Source organism: Dothidotthia symphoricarpi, assembly GCF_010015815.1.
Source record: "Dothidotthia symphoricarpi CBS 119687 unplaced genomic scaffold P153scaffold_7, whole genome shotgun sequence".
Classification (NCBI taxonomy): domain Eukaryota; kingdom Fungi; phylum Ascomycota; class Dothideomycetes; order Pleosporales; family Dothidotthiaceae; genus Dothidotthia; species Dothidotthia symphoricarpi.
The window spans coordinates 678331-695944 of NW_022985014.1; the positions used below are offsets into that span (position 1 = coordinate 678331).

The 17614-nt window shown below is 53.3% G+C and overlaps 6 protein-coding genes across 6 annotated transcripts in view; 3 read left to right on the forward strand and 3 right to left on the reverse strand.

The window, feature by feature from the left end:
* Positions 1–1280: 1280 nt before the first annotated feature.
* P153DRAFT_251278 (uncharacterized protein) lies at positions 1281–3686 on the reverse strand (the record flags this gene model as incomplete). Its single annotated transcript, XM_033662711.1, has 1 exon — positions 1281–3686. A coding segment is annotated over one exon (2406 nt), but the record flags the coding sequence as incomplete, so codon positions are not given.
* Positions 3687–5066: 1380 nt separating this feature from the next.
* Positions 5067–6031, forward strand: P153DRAFT_384150 (pyrroline-5-carboxylate reductase; the record flags this gene model as incomplete). The annotated part of the gene is made up of 2 exons (XM_033670312.1): positions 5067–5100; positions 5154–6031. The coding sequence occupies 2 exons, from the start codon at positions 5067–5069 to the stop codon at positions 6029–6031; spliced, it is 912 nt and encodes a 303-aa protein (XP_033525322.1).
* A 1182-nt stretch (positions 6032–7213) lies between these two features.
* P153DRAFT_384151 (uncharacterized protein) lies at positions 7214–7704 on the reverse strand (the record flags this gene model as incomplete). The annotated part of the gene is made up of 2 exons (XM_033670313.1): positions 7214–7420; positions 7489–7704. 2 exons carry the CDS (start codon positions 7702–7704, stop codon positions 7214–7216), a joined length of 423 nt encoding a protein of 140 aa, XP_033525323.1.
* Positions 7705–8610: 906 nt separating this feature from the next.
* On the forward strand, positions 8611–10190 carry P153DRAFT_384152 (acetylxylan esterase; the record flags this gene model as incomplete). The annotated part of the gene is made up of 5 exons (XM_033670314.1): positions 8611–8825; positions 8887–9109; positions 9251–9934; positions 10021–10120; positions 10177–10190. 5 exons carry the CDS (start codon positions 8611–8613, stop codon positions 10188–10190), a joined length of 1236 nt encoding a protein of 411 aa, XP_033525324.1.
* A 258-nt stretch (positions 10191–10448) lies between these two features.
* On the reverse strand, positions 10449–13595 carry P153DRAFT_365562 (uncharacterized protein). Its single transcript, XM_033667844.1, has one exon. It carries the CDS (start codon positions 13213–13215, stop codon positions 10690–10692), a length of 2526 nt encoding a protein of 841 aa, XP_033525325.1. The 5' UTR covers positions 13216–13595; the 3' UTR covers positions 10449–10689.
* Positions 13596–15913: 2318 nt separating this feature from the next.
* P153DRAFT_355741 (WH1-domain-containing protein) overlaps positions 15914–17614 on the forward strand; it is a gene marked incomplete at both ends in the record, with an annotated part of 3598 nt that continues 1897 nt past the window's right edge. The window contains 2 exons of the mRNA XM_033666592.1: positions 15914–16480; positions 16544–17513. Coding sequence (XP_033525326.1) covers positions 15914–16480; positions 16544–17513 — 1537 coding nt within the window. The remainder of the gene's footprint in view (positions 16481–16543; positions 17514–17614) is intronic.

A 17614-nucleotide genomic window follows, 5' to 3' on the forward strand; every position in this document is an offset into this window, starting at 1 on the left:
TATGTTCTTCCGGCCCACATGCTAACTATCCAACTAGGGGAAGGTGTGACGTGTATGATGAAGGAATGGAAAATTATCGCCGCAGAGCTGGCAAAGTATGGTCGACCAGGAGTCGCCATAGCCGAACACTTTGTCGCCAATCATGAATACCTGATGCATGAAGTTGAGAGTATTTTGCATCTTGAATCTGGTTGGCGATCTGGCGACGAGAACTGGTGGACAGACTTGTTGGCAGATGATGAGTTTATACATGAGGAGGACGGGGACGAGGACGAGGACCGCATACATCACGGGGATGAATCCACAGATGAGGAAGATTGATTCATAGATCAAAGGATGACAACATCGACGAGGTAATGCAGAAGACAGACGGCGGTAACATTTCGTCACAAGACTATGTCATATAGACGAGGATTGGGTTGTATGCATCAAGCGCATTGTTTCTACCCAGGACGGTGTGTTACAGGGATTTGGTTTGCACATACATTATTACTATGGAGCTTATATATTTGTAATCAGTCTAGCCTTAATCTAAATTCATTAATGATCTCTTTGCTCACTACGAAAATGTTGGTTCACGAGTAAGAATTAGTTTCCCGTCCTGCGTGTAGAAGCATGCTGAAGTCGTTTCACCAGTCGAAGAACGCTCACCTAAGAGGGATTTGCGTATTCGTTCAAGACATGTTACTATTTGCGACGGTGCGCTAAGTGAAGTGCGTCAGACTAGCGGTATTGAGAGTGAAGGGCAAGACTCGTGTGTATATTCCCTGTAAAGACTTGTGCAAGACAATATATGCGACATCCAAAACAAGAGATGATTTGGTGCCATATTAAAGAGCCTACATCTCTGGGTAATAGGTTGGTATTCATCTAGAGGATTAACAAGCTGCATAAAGTGATAAGACTGTCCAAGCGGCTAGTAAACGTGTTCTTACTTCAGCTAAATACCTGCTGGCGCGACGTCAATCATGCCAGTGTAAAATCAGCACCTGTCATTTATAGATGTGCCGCACCACAGACGCAACAAGCCCTTGCCTGCTTTCTCTATGGTATTGAGAGGCGCTCGAGATTGTCCCTTGAAGCCAATATCACCACCATAGTCCCTTTTGGCAGGCGCGCGTTCTCCTATATCATATAAAAATAGCAACAGTCCTTAATTGGACAGTCTTGAATGCAGAAACCCAAGAAACTGGAATAAAACATAACCGTGAATGCGACGGCAGTCAGTCACAACGGCAATCGCACCGCTGCCCGACGGCAACGTAAGCTCACTTCTTTGCCAGTGCGAAGGTGTTCCGCGTCCAGCCAAACCATTTGTTCATACGACGACCCATAGACTGAAGCATAACGGGGTCAATGCTCGGCTCTGGATGGGGCCGATGGAATATGATTTTCCCTCCACCCTTTCCGTCCTCGAATGTGACGATCGATCCTCCGCCATTCTTAGCTACGAACCCTGCGTCTGCCATGCTGTCTACAAAAACGCCCCATTCAGTGCTCTTTTGACGTTCCTCGGCAGTAGCAGGAAACATGGAGCGAAAAGTGGCGTATGAACGTTTAGAAAGCTCCATCGTTACAACAGCCGGCTCTTGTGGTTCAACAGCCTGTTCTTGCTTCTCCAATATTTGAGGCTGGGACTCGCCGCGAGTTTTCACTTTGGCTTTGGATTGAGCTACATCGGACTCGGCTGACACGCTCGTTGTCGTTGTTGGTAGTGGCAGAAACATATCCTCGTTCTCCAGTGCCTTGGGTTTCCGCATGTCGGCTAAGACTTGCTCTCGCTTTGCGTCAAGTCGTGAGGTATATTCAGAGTTGTCCCACAGCATTAGACTTTCCATCAAAAGCTCCACATCGCTGGCTGAGAGGCCCCAGCCTCTGAACATATCTCTATAAACACTGGATGTCTTTCGCCAATAGTCTCGGAGAGCGCTGTGTAAGTTATCAAATTGCTGGAGCCAACCATGGTTACGCTGACCACTGGGCGGTGTCGTAGCCCGAAAGACTGTGAGTGATTTGATCATGGAAATGTTATCAGAAGATGTGATCACATCTCTACCCTTTATGATCCTCCAGTAGATTCGATCCTCTGTCTGTACACAATCGCTTATAGAGCGGATGGTACTTCGGGGACAGTGCATACGGATAGCCCAAAGCAGTTCTATCAAGGTCACATAGTCTGACAGATTCTCATACAGGATTTCATCTAGACGCGCACGCTCCTCGGGAGTGGAGGATGCAAGATGATCGTCGAGCATGTCCAGCAGCATGGCGTAGCGAAATCGGGTTTCACTATCCGGAGGGCCTTGAAGTTGCGTGAGTATCCACCACAGCTTTTCGGTGCGATATGCTCGAGCTTGGCCAGAAGTGTTATCGTTCTTTTTTGATGCAAACTGTTCCTTGATCTGGAGCGTTACCTCATATTTCCACTTGTTGTTCTTTCCCTCGACGGGAGTGGCATCTTCATAGTCGTAGATGTTGCGAAACCCTGGTCGCTGACTGGTGATAGCAACGAGTTGCTTAGAGCGTTTATGAATTTGATTGACCAGTTGAAGCTCGAGAGCGCCGAGCACGTCGTCGATCTTTTTTGGTAGTGGCGCTCCAGATACAATAGAGTCCTGGTATCGTCGGTATACCTTCTGCAGGTGTTCGAACTCCACCAATGCCATACGCCAAAAGACATGAATGTTTATATCGCCTATAATCTCCCCATTGATCATAGCCAGTCCGACATCTTTTCTTTTGTCCGTTTGTACACTCTCCATTTGACCGAGCTTGCGCATGTAGCGCTTCATGTACGACGGCTCGGTCTGGAGTAGCCACAAATGGTCGCTTGTGGCATCATACCTTGCTTTGACAAGAGCCAACAGTGCGTCGACATCGAATCGAGGAGGCGCGAGGAATGGCCGGTGCACGAAGCTGGACCAAGCGGCAGAGCCCCTTGTCATCTTTAATCCTGGTGCGATGACTGATTCTCGTCCGACAGCAGAGACAGCCTCGGCATCCTGTAAGCCTTCCAGTAGCTTCTCTACCACTTGCTGGAGAAACCTCATAAGGGTAGCTTGAGCTTCGAATATCTGTTGAGCGCGGGGGAATCCGACCAAATCGAATCGATGGGCCGCCTTCGCTTCCCATTTCGTGTATGTACCGTACTTCGATCCAAACATGATAACAGCTCCTGCATTGAATTCCGCGTCAAGTAAGCCCAAACCCCAGGATGATCTCAACTGTTCGTGGTCGAACGGTGCCCACTCCGCCGGGGAACTGTTTGCACGGGCGTGTATAAGGCCTACAAGAGCTGCTGGATTGTTGGCAAGTGTCTCGAGGTCAAGATATGGAAGAAGGAAGTATTTCCTGTACTTTGCTCGCGACACTTGCCAGCTCGTATTCGAATAATCCAGCTCAGCGACGAGCCCTTTCTTGTGAGGTAGAGCTGGCTCTGTTGCCAAGAGTAATTCTTTTCGTTTGGATTGAGTGCGCTTCCGCCAGCGATTGAGGATGTGCTCGCCATGATGTTGTACGGCATGACGGAGATACTTTTGACTTGTGAAGATCTGCTTGGTATGTCCGGCTATCAGGGCTCTCGCTTCCTCGTCAGCGAGTACCTTGGTATAGTGATATCTATCGATTCCCTGCTCTCGGAGTGTGTAATAGTAAGTCTGACAATCAGGACATGTGCATGGCGGCGGACAGAGCGGTACGTTGGAGTGTACGTAGCCATGTGATGATGCCGTCAGTTCATCAATTGTCCCTACGCGATTCAACCAGTGGTCTGCTGCTTGCATGGTTGAACTAGCTCAAAATGTTGGCGATGGAATAACTTGTGATGTGCGATGCAATGAGTCTTGGGCTGCGACCCAGCTTTATACAATGGCATGTGTGAGAGGGGGCAGAGCCTGGGTGGTTTGGCTACCGGTATGGTGGTCTTCTCCCTAAATACAAGCCCTTCTCCGCTTCTCTTCAATTCGTTAGGATTGATGATCGGAATAATCTGACCAATCCGTGAGTTTACTGAAAGGTACCCTGAGGGGATGAATGGTTCAAACTTAGGAAGGGGACTGGTATGTGCATTCACCCCCCACATTAGCGTCGCACTACTGCAACCTAATGCAATAAGTGTCCGCACCGGCCTTTGGGTATCCCATGAAGTGTCGCATTTCAGCCAATAGAACAGCAGAGCATATCTCTCAAGAGTCGAAACTCGACACCAAAAACGCGCCTACGCGGGGCTTAAAGAAAATATGATGACCTCTCCCATAAACTGTCGAAATAACCCTACGAATTTCGGCTTGGTTATCGGTTAATCAGAGCCCGTCGTGTCGACATCATGTCCGTCTTAAAAGCCTTAGCGTGACAGTGCATACATTTGCATCACACCTCTCAAATTCGACCAATATTGCGTATGTTGAAAGGTTCATATCCATATATGAAGATGTGCATAAGTTTTCTGTCCTCGATCTGTATACCCATACACCTCGAATACAACCTTTGGCTTCCTCTATCCAGATCGCAGAAAGCTGTTTTGAAAATGGGGTATAACTAAGAAGCGGGATGGTCCCTCCTCTACCAAGGAAAGTATGTCAAACTGGCACTCATGATTTGACTATTTGATAAAATGGGATAATATGTTGATGTCTTTCAGTTTTGACTTCTTCTAGTTGGCCAGAATATCGGGGAACTGATTTGACCATAGTTGAAGAACTAGTTACCTCGCCATCTCAGGTGCAATAACTCAGTCTTTCAAGAGGGGTTACCATACATTTATATACAATTGCCCGGCTAGCATCGAGACTGCATATTACCATCATACATGACGATAATAAAGACATAGAAAGCGAAGCAGATAAGCCAGTCGGCATCGAAGCCGAGCGGACGGATTCCTGGCCGAAATCGCTCGTCTACTCCAATCAGGAAGAAGGAGACCCGAATATTCCATTGACTACAAAGTACGCTCGCAATGCAACCACCATCTCCTCACAAGCATCAGAAGATACCGTCTGACGTGATAGCAATCCTGCACAGCTTCTATTGTAGATAGCTATTTTAACAGACATCAACCTCCACATACGATGGCTGATTTCACGCTCTGCATAGTGGGTTGTGGTATGTCCACAACACCCCGCTAAAGCATCATCTTGGCCTAACTTCCCCATCAGGCAACCTGGGGACATCCATCCTCCAAAGCCTGCTCAAGGCTCCCGACGACGGAGAAGCCATCAAGTTCGACCACTTTATCGCCTGCGTACATAGCCCCGCCTCGGAGCAACGACTAACGAAGCAATTCGGGCAAGAGAAAGAATCAGGAAAACTGCGCATCTCAAGAGGCGACAACATCAAAGCAGTCCAGGATTCAGACATCGTTATCCTCGGCGTAGATCCATCAGATGTCGAGGCCACGCTGAAGCAAAACGGCTTCTCACATGCGCTCAAGGGCAAACTACTCATCAGCATTGCCGCTGGCTGGACGAGAGAGTCACTGGAGGACTTGCTCGCCCCGAACGTGACCTTGTTGAGCAAAGAGGAGAGGATCTGGGTGCTTCGCACGCTTCCCAACATCGCGGCTCAAGTCTCCCAATCCCTGACCGCTATTGAAGCCCCGCGCGAGAGCTTCCCGCGCGAGTACATGGAAATGGCCGATTCTATATTCTCGCAGATAGGCAAGACAGTGCACATTGCGCCCCGACTCATGAACGCCACGACCGCTGTTGGAGGCTCCACACCGGCGTTCTTCGCTGTTATCTGTGATGCTTTGATCGATGCGGCGGTCGCGGTTGGGGTACCGCGCGCGCAGGCGCAGGTGATGATTTATCAGAGCATGAAGGGCACGGCGGAGATGCTGCAGAGTGGCGTACACCCAGGTGTTCTCAAAGACCAGGGGACGTCGGCAGAAGGATGCACGATTGGAGGGTTAATGGTGCTTGAGGAAGGAGGTGTGAGAGGGCACCTGGGCAAGGCGCTAAGAGAGGCGGTTACCATTGCGCGGTTGATGGAGAGCGGAGATGAGAATTTGCATGTGAATGATACGCGACACTAGTACTACATGTAGAACACGCGGGAGAAGGACATGGGTTGTAGGGTAGGCTCACTTGATGACAAATGAGTTATCAATGTGGCGTGGGTTGCAGAATCACTTAACCGCAGTGTACCGACATAGGTAGTACTCACCACCATACGTCCTCGCACAATGCTAAACTTTGCCTGGTCGATCCCCCTGTCCTACCTCATTTCGTCACATGACGATTCGTCCATCTCCGAGCGGTGCAACACGCTGAGCCAAACCCCACGGCTACAAACCCAAAGAATAGACACACGTGTGCCACGAGTCTTGTTCCGGGCATACTACATGGATCGATCAACGCGCGCTGCAGGCTTTCCTATTCAGGAACAGCCGTGTAACTGAGGCGGATGCATTGCCGTTCAAAATAGTGCGGCCATGCAGTGCGAGGCGTTTTGTACATCTGTGACGATGAAGCTTGATTGGTTCGCTTTTGGTGTCCTCTTAGGGATCTTTCGAAGACAGTTGGAGTGCGTCAGCCGAGCAATTGAAATCGGTAGTTATCTTTCAAGGAGTAGCCTGTAGTGAAGTTGCTGCAAACTATGTCATGTGCGTTTGTGTTTGGTGCGCGATGTCATCAGGTGGGATGGTCCTCGTATTTATGCAAGGTCGAATAAACAACCTAGGTGGGCGGCAAAGAGACCAGGGAAACCTAGAGCGAATGATAGGTAGTAGAAGAGCTAGTTCTGCAAAGAAACAACGTTAAATTATGCACATATTAGCAAAAGAAAATAGCTTGGTTCCTGCAGCATTGGTCCGGCGCGCGATAGCCTGCAAAAAGCAACGAAATCTACCCCGAAGTTGGGGGTGCAACAACCAATCGAAGATGACGGGAGAAAGACCAAAACTCGACTTGGGTATTTCCGCAAAGGTTCCAAAGAGAAAACAACAAAACGCCGACGGCCGTGAGGCACCTGTTTTCTCGATATCCATCCAATTTTATCCTTGCCGTGAGGCATCCTTTCTTAATAGCTGTGATTTGTCCGTGGGGACTTGGTATGTCTGTTGAGTTTCGTGAGTCGTGAGGTGGGAGGGAGTATAGGCAGTATGTTGTGGTCGGGTGTTGGGTAGTGGTGAAGCTGTGAAGGTGTGTTTGTCTGTATGAAGAAGGTGCATTTGCAGTGGTGGGAAGGTGCACATCAACCACAACACGTGTGCATCTCAGATGCGCCGATCCAGATGGTCGACACGGGCTTTGAAGCCCTTGACAATCTCGCCAATGCGGCGCACCTTGTCGAATTCGACTTCCAGCTCGTCGATTTCGCGGAGTATGGAGCGGAAGCGGGCGATTTCCATGTCGGCCATCTGGATGGCGTTACCCGCGCGGTCGTACTGCATCTGGGTGGCTGTTTGCGTCTGCTGCGTGAGCTGTGGGGCGATTAGCATGGCGATATCACGATTGTGGATGCAGGATGCAGGATCGAGGGTGGACTCACAGAGTGCCATCGCTGCTGTATCGCGTACATCAAGCGGTCGAAGTGGGCGCCGAGCGCCTGTAGACTTGAGGGATCCAGGAGGAGGCGGCCCTGACTAGAGGCGTGCGAGGCGGCGCGAGACGAATTGCTGCCCTGTTGCGAGACGGCGATCTGTTGTTGTAGAAACCTGGTCTCGCTGGAGTTGAGGCCCAGTTCAGCGACGGGGATGGCGGACATATGTACACATTATCTACGAAGCATTGCCGGCGCGCGTCTCAGCCTGGCGGTGCTGCAAACGGCTAGCAGCTGTTACAGGCTGTCTTTTTGCAACGTTACACAGAGGCCGCAGGTGCAAGTCCAAGTCCAAGTGCACGGCGTTGGCTCGAGAGGAGAGGGAGCTCAGCGCGATGAGGAGAAAGTTGCCAAGGAGACTTGCCGAAACCATATTGCTGCAGACGCCCGCCAACGAAGAAGCAACGGTTGATGAGCCGCCCACACCACTCTATCCCACACACGTCCGAACACATCATCATCGACCCTCTTGCCGTGTGGGGTGCTGCACGGCAGTTGATGGACCCAGCGCGTAGTGATCCGCCACGCGATCATCAGGAACCGTGCCGCTCTGTTGGAGTGGATGCTCTCTTGCTTTTATCTTGCAACCGAGTCGCTGCATTGACGAGCAACAAACGATTCTCTTTCAGGCGCGGGATCATACCTCCGTACAAACATCCTCCTCGGTCCACACTGACTGGGATCTGTATATTGCACAGCGAAGACGACCTGACCCCGCCAGCTCGCGTAGAGGGATAGCCCTTGCAGGTCCGGATGGAGAAGGTGACAAGGGCATGTGAATCGCCATGCGAGGGCGCCGCTGACTTAGCGAGTGTGGAGAAGTGCGACTCCACACTCTCCACCCAGCTATACCGCAGACGCAGCGGAGAATTACACGCCGAGAGGAACACCGGGGAGACTTCCGTTGAATAGATTTTGTACTGATCCTAGTATTCGAGGCTGGTGCTTAATATCTTTCCTTGTAGCTCCACATTATTTATTTCTCACGTCTCAAATCTATATTACTACAATGGGTTTCCTCTACTTTCCTTTTGAAGGTGTCCTTGGTCTTCGTGTCCGATCACAACCACCATGAGGCTTGTTTCAACTCTTCAAAGCTTCCTGGCGCTTGCAACTCTGGCCAGCTCTGTTATTCTCCAGAATGGACAAGTACGTGAGACTAATTATCCAGACACCAAAATCGCATCCATAGGCTCAAACACGACCGGCTGGAAGACGTATGGACCGAATGCGACAGAGCTCTCCTACAAGGGACGCTGGGACAAGAAGCATATCTCTTGGTGGGCGTACGTCTCCACACCACGCCATCACTCCCCAAAAGCGGCATCTAACTTGTATCTCCTCCAGAGCGCCAGGGCTGAAATTCGGCTTCGAAGGCCAAGATGTCGCAATCACATTTGGCGAGTACACATCTCAAGGCGTTCTGATTGCCTACCGCGTTGCAGGCCTGGACTGGCAATTCACAAATGTCACGGCAAACGCAACTCATCACCTCGTGTCACCAAGTACGCCTGGTCTCAATGCCACGCTACCCGATCAATTACCACTTACGTTTGAGATGAGAGTCACCGTACGTCTCGTTTTTCTTTCGTTACTTGCCTCATTCGCGGAAGTCACGGACATATCACTCTACAATCCAAACACCCCCGACTACTAACCAGGAGCAAAACAACCCCAATCCCAAAACCCCAGCTAACCCTCCCCAACCCAGAACTGGGGCTACGGCGTGCAAATCTCCGCCATCCACCTCTCCCGCCCATCCCACCTAATCAAGCTCCCCAACTACTCCAAATCCCTAGAATTCATCGGCGACTCGCTCACAGCAGGCATGTACGCCACCTACGAAGCCTTCAGCGGCTTCGGCTACACCATCGGCGCGGGGCTCGGCAACGTAGAATTCAGCGTCACCGCACACCCAGGAATCTGCCTGCACGACGCAAACTGCTGGGGCAACCCGCGCGGCCAAACATACCAATGGTTCCAGACGCGCGACACAAACGCCCGCGCTTTGACTATCTACCCCAGCAACACAACCGAGCCGTGGGATTTTGCCGCCCACCAGTCCGCGGACATCGTGCTGATCAATCTCGGCACAAACGATAATAATACCGCTAACAACGTGACAAACGCACAGTATCTATCCAGCTACATCGCCTTCGTCGCGGACGTGCACACCGTGTACCCCGACGCGCAGATCATCCTGATGAGTCTGTGGAACGGCTTCTACCAGAGCGGAAACACGTATAAGCAGGCCGGCGCGTTTGTCGACGAGATTTACAACGTGTATCAGCACTACCAAGACGGTGGGTTTGTGCACTACTTCAACAGCACGGGGATCCTGCAGCATAATGATATCGGGCCGCAGTGGCATCCTACGGATGCTGGGCATTTGAAGGTATGTTGTGAGCGGGGAGGTGGTTGCAACGGTTCGATGTTGTATGGATGGGGCGTGCTGCTGCTGACTTTGTTGTGATGGGGTAGATTGCGAGCCATGTTATGCAGTATATTCGTATTAAATTTGGCTGGGAGTTTGCTGCGACGGGGCCGGAGGTTCAGCATGATACGCTGTATTGGAATGATGGTGAGTTCGGGACTATCTCGATTCCGTCGGCGAGGCTAAACTAACCCGCGCATCAGAGTCTAGCTATTAGGCTGCGAGTGCGGAAATGTGGAGTTGTTGAAGTATGGGTTGGCGACTTGACTTGGGTTGGGGCGGTGTGTTGATGTATTGCTCGAGACGTGTTTGTGGGCGAGGGAACAGAAATATGTACATGATCAATACCGCAATGCAAAGGTTTAGTCGATGAACATGTGTGGATCCGCATAAATTATTGTTATTATATCGGGGAGGGAGGAGTATTGTACAAGAATCACTGAACTATAGAGAAAGATATCCGAGGTAATTGTGATGTTGATAGTGATAATGATAATGGCATATATACGTCGACGTTCTAATCGTCTATGGCGTGAACTGATATACAAGAAGATGAACGAACAACAACAACAAAAAACAGTAAGGAAGGGGGTATCTATACCGAGCGCTGCCACCAACCCACCCACAAGAGACCCACGCTATGCACGACAGTAAACAAAAAGAAAAGAAAATCTAAGCAGTGATTGTATCCTGCCCCCCCTTATCTCTCCAGCACCTCAAAGTGCATAATTCTCAGCATGCAGGAAAATCTCATCGCGACCCGCATCGCTCCACACACTCCTCTGCAGCCCGGCAACCGTCTGACTAACGCTAACGCGCATGCCAGGCGGTCCGCAGACAAACACACAAGTGCGCCTGCCAAACCCTTTGCTCAGCCCCTTGAGCAGATATGGAATATCGGGGCGTCCGTACTCTGTGCTCCAGCCGTCCTTCTTCTTGACCGCCGCGGGCAGGAAGGCGAAGCGCATGAGATTCTTCTGGAACTCGGTGGGTGTGGACGGGAAGCCAAAGTCGAAGCCTGGGACGGGTTGTGAGGGGTCGTGCGCGGTGGGTGAATCGGGGTTGTGGAAGAGGTCTGGGTTGATGGCACCCGAGCCTGCTCCGACGGCTTGCGAGATGTCAAGGGAGAGGTTGCGGCGGCCGCCGGCGGAACGTGAGACGGGAACTGGGGCGATGAGGTCGATGTCTGAGGAAGTATCGGAACGGGCGCTGTTGACGCTTGGGCGTGGGGGCGCGAGCTGACCTCTGCTCATGGGCATGATATGGGCTTGTGGAAGTGCAGTGATGTTGTCTTCGTTCTCGCGGCGGAGCTCACTCTCTTTCTCCGGGTCGCCCTGTGCTTCGTCGCGTATTAGTGCTGAGTGGCGCTTCGACGAGATGCCTGAAAGACGGTTTTGCGCGATATTTTGGAAAGCGTCGTTGACTTTATCGTGGAAGAACATCGATACAGGGCGTGTTGGTGTCTTTGCGCTGACGACGCCCCCGCCGGCGACGCGTTTTGCGGCGGTGATGTAAAATTGGCATTGTACTGTTTCTGGAGGCGCGTATTCACGGCAAATGCGAAGTTCCTCTTTGAACCACTCCATGGTCTCAGGACGCTTTAGTGCCCAGATGACGTGGATCTTGCGTGTGACGGCTTTGCCATCCCGCATTTTCTTGATGAGAGAGAGAAGCTGTGAAACAATGGCGGTGATCCCACTACCGCCTGCGATGAGCACTACGTCGTCGAAGGCTTCGATACGTCGCTGCATCCCTCCGTATGGTCCGTCGACGAAGGCGCGGTACGTGTGCCATGGCCCGTGTTCCAAGGCACTACGCAGGACCTTCTTCGTGAAGCCTCCAAAAGGTCGGAAGACAAGAACCATGTCCCGGTATCCCTCACCATACTGCGATGGGAAGTCATCGCTACATAGCGATGCGATGGTGAATGGATGGTTCTCGAAGACGGAGATACCAGGCATCCGAAGATAGACATACTGTCCAGGTCGCCACTTCATCTGGGTGGGGATCGTAATTTTGATTGCATTTTCCGGCATAAGTGTTACGGCCGCTTCGTCTCCGATGAGCCAGGACAAACGCTTTGGGTTGGTCCAGTTGAGGTAGAAAATCCGCACAAAGTAGGATAAGACCCAAATGGCCACAGTGGAGAAGAGGTAATGCCATGAGGTCAAATAGTTGTTGCAATGCCAGAACAACATTCCAATAAAGATGATGGCGGCAGGTACGTGAAGCGTGACGAAGAGTTCGTACATCCAGTGGCGGAGGGGTGCAAGAGAATGTACGCAGAGGAAAACGAGAGGTACGAGAGCGGCGATTCCAGTACCGTAGGGATAAAAACCGGGCAGTTGGAAGAAAGCCTGGAAAGATTGGCGCGCTCCGTTCTCCCAAATAGGTGTAATATAGAAGGGTACCGTGTGTATGATGCTCAAAACAAGGCAGATGTACGCTGCCCAACGGTGTAACACATTCAACCGTTCGTGGCTGATACCTGTAATCATCGTGATGAGATTGGCTTTTGTTGCAAGCGCAACAACCCAAGGTATCAGGGCTACCGCCATCATCCCCGCTCGGACTGCAAGTGGAGGCGATCCATACGCGATGCTCTGCCAGAACAGGGGCTGTGGAAGGAAGCAGTAGAGGATCCCAACGATAAATGCTCCGAGCACAACGACAGTAACGCTTAGCGAGGGCAAAGCAATTGGCCTCCAACCTTTTCGCAGGGTGATTTGTCGCATCGGTCGGTAGAACACAAATCGAAAGAGAGCCACCAGATTGTTGATCGGGCCTACAGAAGAAACACTTGACTGCGTCTTCGGTTGGGGAGGCAAGGGGCCGTCGCGTGGAAAGAACTTTACAGTAGATTTGTCAGTATGGAGCACTGACATTTCGTAGTCTGTGTCAGGAGAGGATGTCGCCGAGTATTGTAGTACCTCTTCTTGGTGTAGGGCTGTCCGGATCTTATCCGTGAATAGGTGGTAGTAGCGCATGAAGCTCGCGATGAGGAGTAGAGGTATGCAGAAGTAGACGTAGGCGAGCGCATATTTTCCGCTCTTGTTCCAGGGATCCGCGGTGTTGGCCTCGATTAACCCGGCAGGACTTGATACGTTGTAAGGTATATTCACTCTTCGGACCAGAGTTGACATGGCTGTCACGATTCCACGCTCAGCGTGCGACATCGCGGTCCCCAGTTGTGACAAAGATACACCCGCTTGATTTCCCACCATTTCCGAGATGACTGGCATTGTCGAGTCCTGGATCGTGTCCGCAAGATAGACGCAGGTTGGAGGTCTTTTTGATAGCAGGAGCTCGGGCCCACTACTTCGAGTCGTCCTACGCTAGCAAGAGTTGGGTTTTTGCAGCGGTCGCTTGGATAATGTCTGGATACTCGATTCTACATCGATACGAACGTGGAGGGCTGCAGGATGTGATAATGCAGTGTGAACATGTAATGGATTCCTATCCTGGATCGAAGTCTTGAAGTGTGGCCAATCGTCACTTGCGAAGTTTCTGTGTAAGTGGTACACCAGATGCAACTTTCTTTCCGCGTGTCGACAAGGACGTGAGGTAATAAGTATCGATGCGAAGACCAGGGAACAGGTGTGGAGCACAGGATTAAGTTTGGACAAAGTCAATCAACGCTCGCAAGCAGCAGCCGACGTTCCTTATGCATCTTACGCAGCACAAATGGGTCACACGCAGGGACCAGGGTCCGGTTTAGTAGCAGCAAATGGTGGGTGATGTTCAACCGCTCAGTGCAGCCCGGCACTATTGAGCCAAGGTGTGATAGCGAGGCTTGGTCAGGGATCCGGAAAACGGACTGACGAACCCGAAGCGACATCACACTGGCCGAAAGCGAGGATTCCATATATCATATTCGAGACTCCCGCCGCTGCGTACGCATCACGCAAGACCAGCATTGTGACTGGCGGGATAGTGATGACGCCAGTGAGATAGAGCGGACGCTATGCAGTGCAATTCAGGCCAACATTCGAAGCGGGAGGCGTTGTCGGTTGCAGCGGGACTTTCGTCGCGTCCGCTCCCTGTTCATGATCTGAGCTTCGAGGACAAACTTACGAGTCGTTGTAAGATTGGGTTTCGTTAGCATAGAGTTGTACCTGCGTCTGAGGTCAACAACTTTGGTCGGGTTAATACCACGAGCTGGGGGCGAAACCCGAAACCAAACTCTGCGCACGACTCCACGTCCATGGTAGCTTAGCGAAGACCAGGCCTCAGCCACCTCGTGGGCGCACAGTTAGATCACAAGTGCTGCAAAGTACCTTTCTCGGTAGGTCAAGTTCCGCCTGAATTCGGCTGTCTCCGTTCGCATGACTTGACGGTTGGCGAATCGAAGATTCGGAATCGTGCCGGGACTTGCAGGCGATGCCTCAACGCGTGGGATGGAGAGGGGTGGTTAGATTTACGTGCCTTGACTGGGTGTCGATGCATGTGTAGCCGCCGCCGCCAACCGGATTAGGACTAGCCGGAGATCCTATCTGCGGTAGTACATTTTGCCGGCCCGCTGCAGAGCTTCAACGGTGGAGCTTTGCCTTTCGATGTCTGGCTGTCATCGATTACCGGCGGGACAGAGCTGGAGGAGCAGATGCTTTGAGGAGTTTTTCTTCCTGCTCGCTGACGTGAGGGTGGGGAAGTGTGTTACGAGAGATATGGAGTGATCATCAGTACGATTGTGAGGCATTCAAGAGGGTAGGGTGAAGCCCAGTAATTCCCTTGAGATGCCATTCACACAACAGCAATGCATCACTCGCTATCACGACGCAAATGCATGGCTTAGCCTCTCACAAGCCCTACGCCCTCCCCACATCCACAAGCAATCGATCTTGACCACCAAAGCGGCCGTCTAGGCGCCCAGAGACCCCTTTCACGGCCATTACGCCCGTGTAGCAAGCATCTAGATGGCTAGGCGCCAACTATCTAAGCCCTACGACGTCGACGCCCTCGGGGCTGTTAGATCGTCAGGCACAGAGCAGCGTCTGGACTGTTACGCGCTCGACCATGTGCGCAATGGGTCGGTGGCTGCAAGTCTAGGTAAGTTCGTGGATGTGTTGATGCAGCCTTGTGAAGTTGGGTGTAGATGGGCGCCTAAGGCTGAGGTTTGGATGTAGCTGGGCCCATGTCAACCATGCAGAGAGCTGAGATACGTAGTACAGCTGATTGGGACTGGCGTGTGGATGCACTTGACACTGCGGACATTATCCCACTCCATTGCAGGCCTGTTGGTGACCTATACGTATTCAGACATGTTGTATTTCCTTTGCCCTTGCCCTCTCCCAGAGCATTGATTATCATGTAGAGGTTATGTGCAAGAGAAGTGAATGCAGACGATGCAATGATGAGTTGCAGAGAACGTTAACTGTGGCGTTAGACATGGATTCCAAGACACACGTTCTTCAGAGCTGTTCCACGCGTCTTGGTTAGTAGCGGCCGTGGGAGAATCGATGTTGATACAATGTGGATTGTAAGAGGGCGAGGCTAGCCGGGTGTGAGGCGCAGGATGATATTGCGGTGGAGCAGAGGGCAATGTGCTCGTGCATGGTCACGTAGATGGGCAACGTTGTGTGGACCCTGGTGGTGGGAAGAAGCAAAGGCAGTCCAACGGCGACTACGTCCACAGGCGGATGGCTCTGGAGGGAACGCGTGTGGAGTGGCAGCAGCCGCAGCAACAGCAGTTCCTGGCGATCCCCAGCACGCCGTCCACACGACAAGAGGCCGTGGTGTTGACAACAAGGAATGTACACGTGTTGGGCAAGGCGTGCATGCTGGTGCGTGAAGCGGGCCTGCACCACAGATCCCTGTGAGGAGTGGTGGGAGGGCAACCACGTAGGCAAGCGGCGACACCGCATGGAGTGGGGAGGTTATAACGGTTCATGGCAGACTCGGGAGTAGTTCTGTAATTGCGCGTGAGGGAGCAGTTGCCTTGCCATGCTCAAACACCACCCAAGTCAGCGCATCTTGGAGCAGTTCCTTTTCGAGGATAGTCAGGTGGGCAGTCGAGTGACGGCCGCAGCCCAAGCGCACGACTCCTCGTCACCGACGGCCATCGTCCCCCAAACGCACGGCAAGTTCCTGGCCCGCATCTCTCGCAGCTGTCAATTGCGCGCGCGACACCGCTCCGTCGTCAAACGCCTGCGCTTCCTCCATGTGCTGCCCGGCCGGCGCGCGCTGCAGATATCCCCGCTGAGCTCGACGCCGAAGAAGGCAGCCGCCTCGACCGCCTCGACCTCCGCCGCGACCGCCCTCGCCCCCTTCCTCGCCCGCGTCACCAAGCCCTTCCTCGCCATGCCGTCCATCCTGTCCGACGAGGACAAGCAGACGGTCAAGCGCACCGTGCCCAAGTCGGCCAACAAGATCCACGCCGTGGGCGTCGCCAAGCTGTACATAGCCTACCCCGACCGCCACCGCTGGACGTACACGGGGCTGCAGGGCGCCGCCGTGCTGGCCAACGACACGGTCGGCAACACCTTCTGGATCAAGATGGTGGACATTTCTGTAGGTGCCCGACGGGCGGTGCATGCTGCGTGCTGCGTGCTGAGCGGAGGCTGACGGACGCAGGCGGCCGGACGCGGCGTCATCTGGGACCAGGAGATCTACGACACCTTTGCCTACAACCAGGACCGCGTCTTCTTCCACACCTTCGAGCTCGAGGACTGCCTGGCCGCCCTGTCGTTCGCCGACGAGCGCGAGGCCAAGATGTTCAAGAAGAAGATGGACGACCGCGAGAAGAACGCCCACAAGAACACCAAGCACAAGCCCTTTGCCGCCACCGCCGGCACCAATGCGCCCCAGGCCTCCAACGGCAAGAGCCACGGCCTGCTGGGCGGCATCTTCAACCGCCACTCGTCGACGTCCAACCCACCGCCGCCGCCACAATCCATCATGCCCCCCGCGCCGCCGCAGGCCATTATCCCGCCCGTCCAGGTCGTGTCGCCCGTGCAGAGCAGCCACTCCAACGCCACGAGCGCGCGCAGCTCCGCCATCGACACGACGGACCCCTCGTGGCAGCCGCTGCTCAAGGAGCTGCTGGCCATGGGCATCACCGAGGACCAGATCGAGGAGAACGCAGACTTCATCAAGCTGTACATTGAGCAGAAGAAGCACGACGAGAAGGCCCAGGCAGACGCTGGCGACCGCCGCTCCAGGGCTCCCCCGCCGCCGCCGCCAACCGCTCGCGCGCCCATCAGCCCCCAGAGCACGGGCGGCTCCTCCAGACGCGGGCCCCCGCCAGCGCCCCCGCCAGCGCGACGCTCCAAGACAGACTCGCCCTACGTGTCTGGAAGCCCACCCCGACAGCCCTCGCCGCCCTCGGGGCCACCCAAGCCCGTCTTCAGGGCGCCGCCTCCACTCGCAGAGGCAGGCAAGTTTGTGGCCAACCCCCCCACCCCGTCCACCAGATCGCGAGCCTCGTCCAACGTGGGCAGCTCAGGCCCGCCCCCTCCCCCGCGCGCGCCAAAGACACCAAGCGACGACAGAGAGGCTCCCGCGGGCTCCAAGTTTGGCGTGCCTCCTCCCTTTGGGGGCAGCCGTGTGCCTTCAGGTCGAGGGCCAGTCCCACCTCCACCTCCAACACGAGACAGCATCCCCTCGGCGCCGCCACTACCACCAAAGACCTCGGCAGCTCCTATG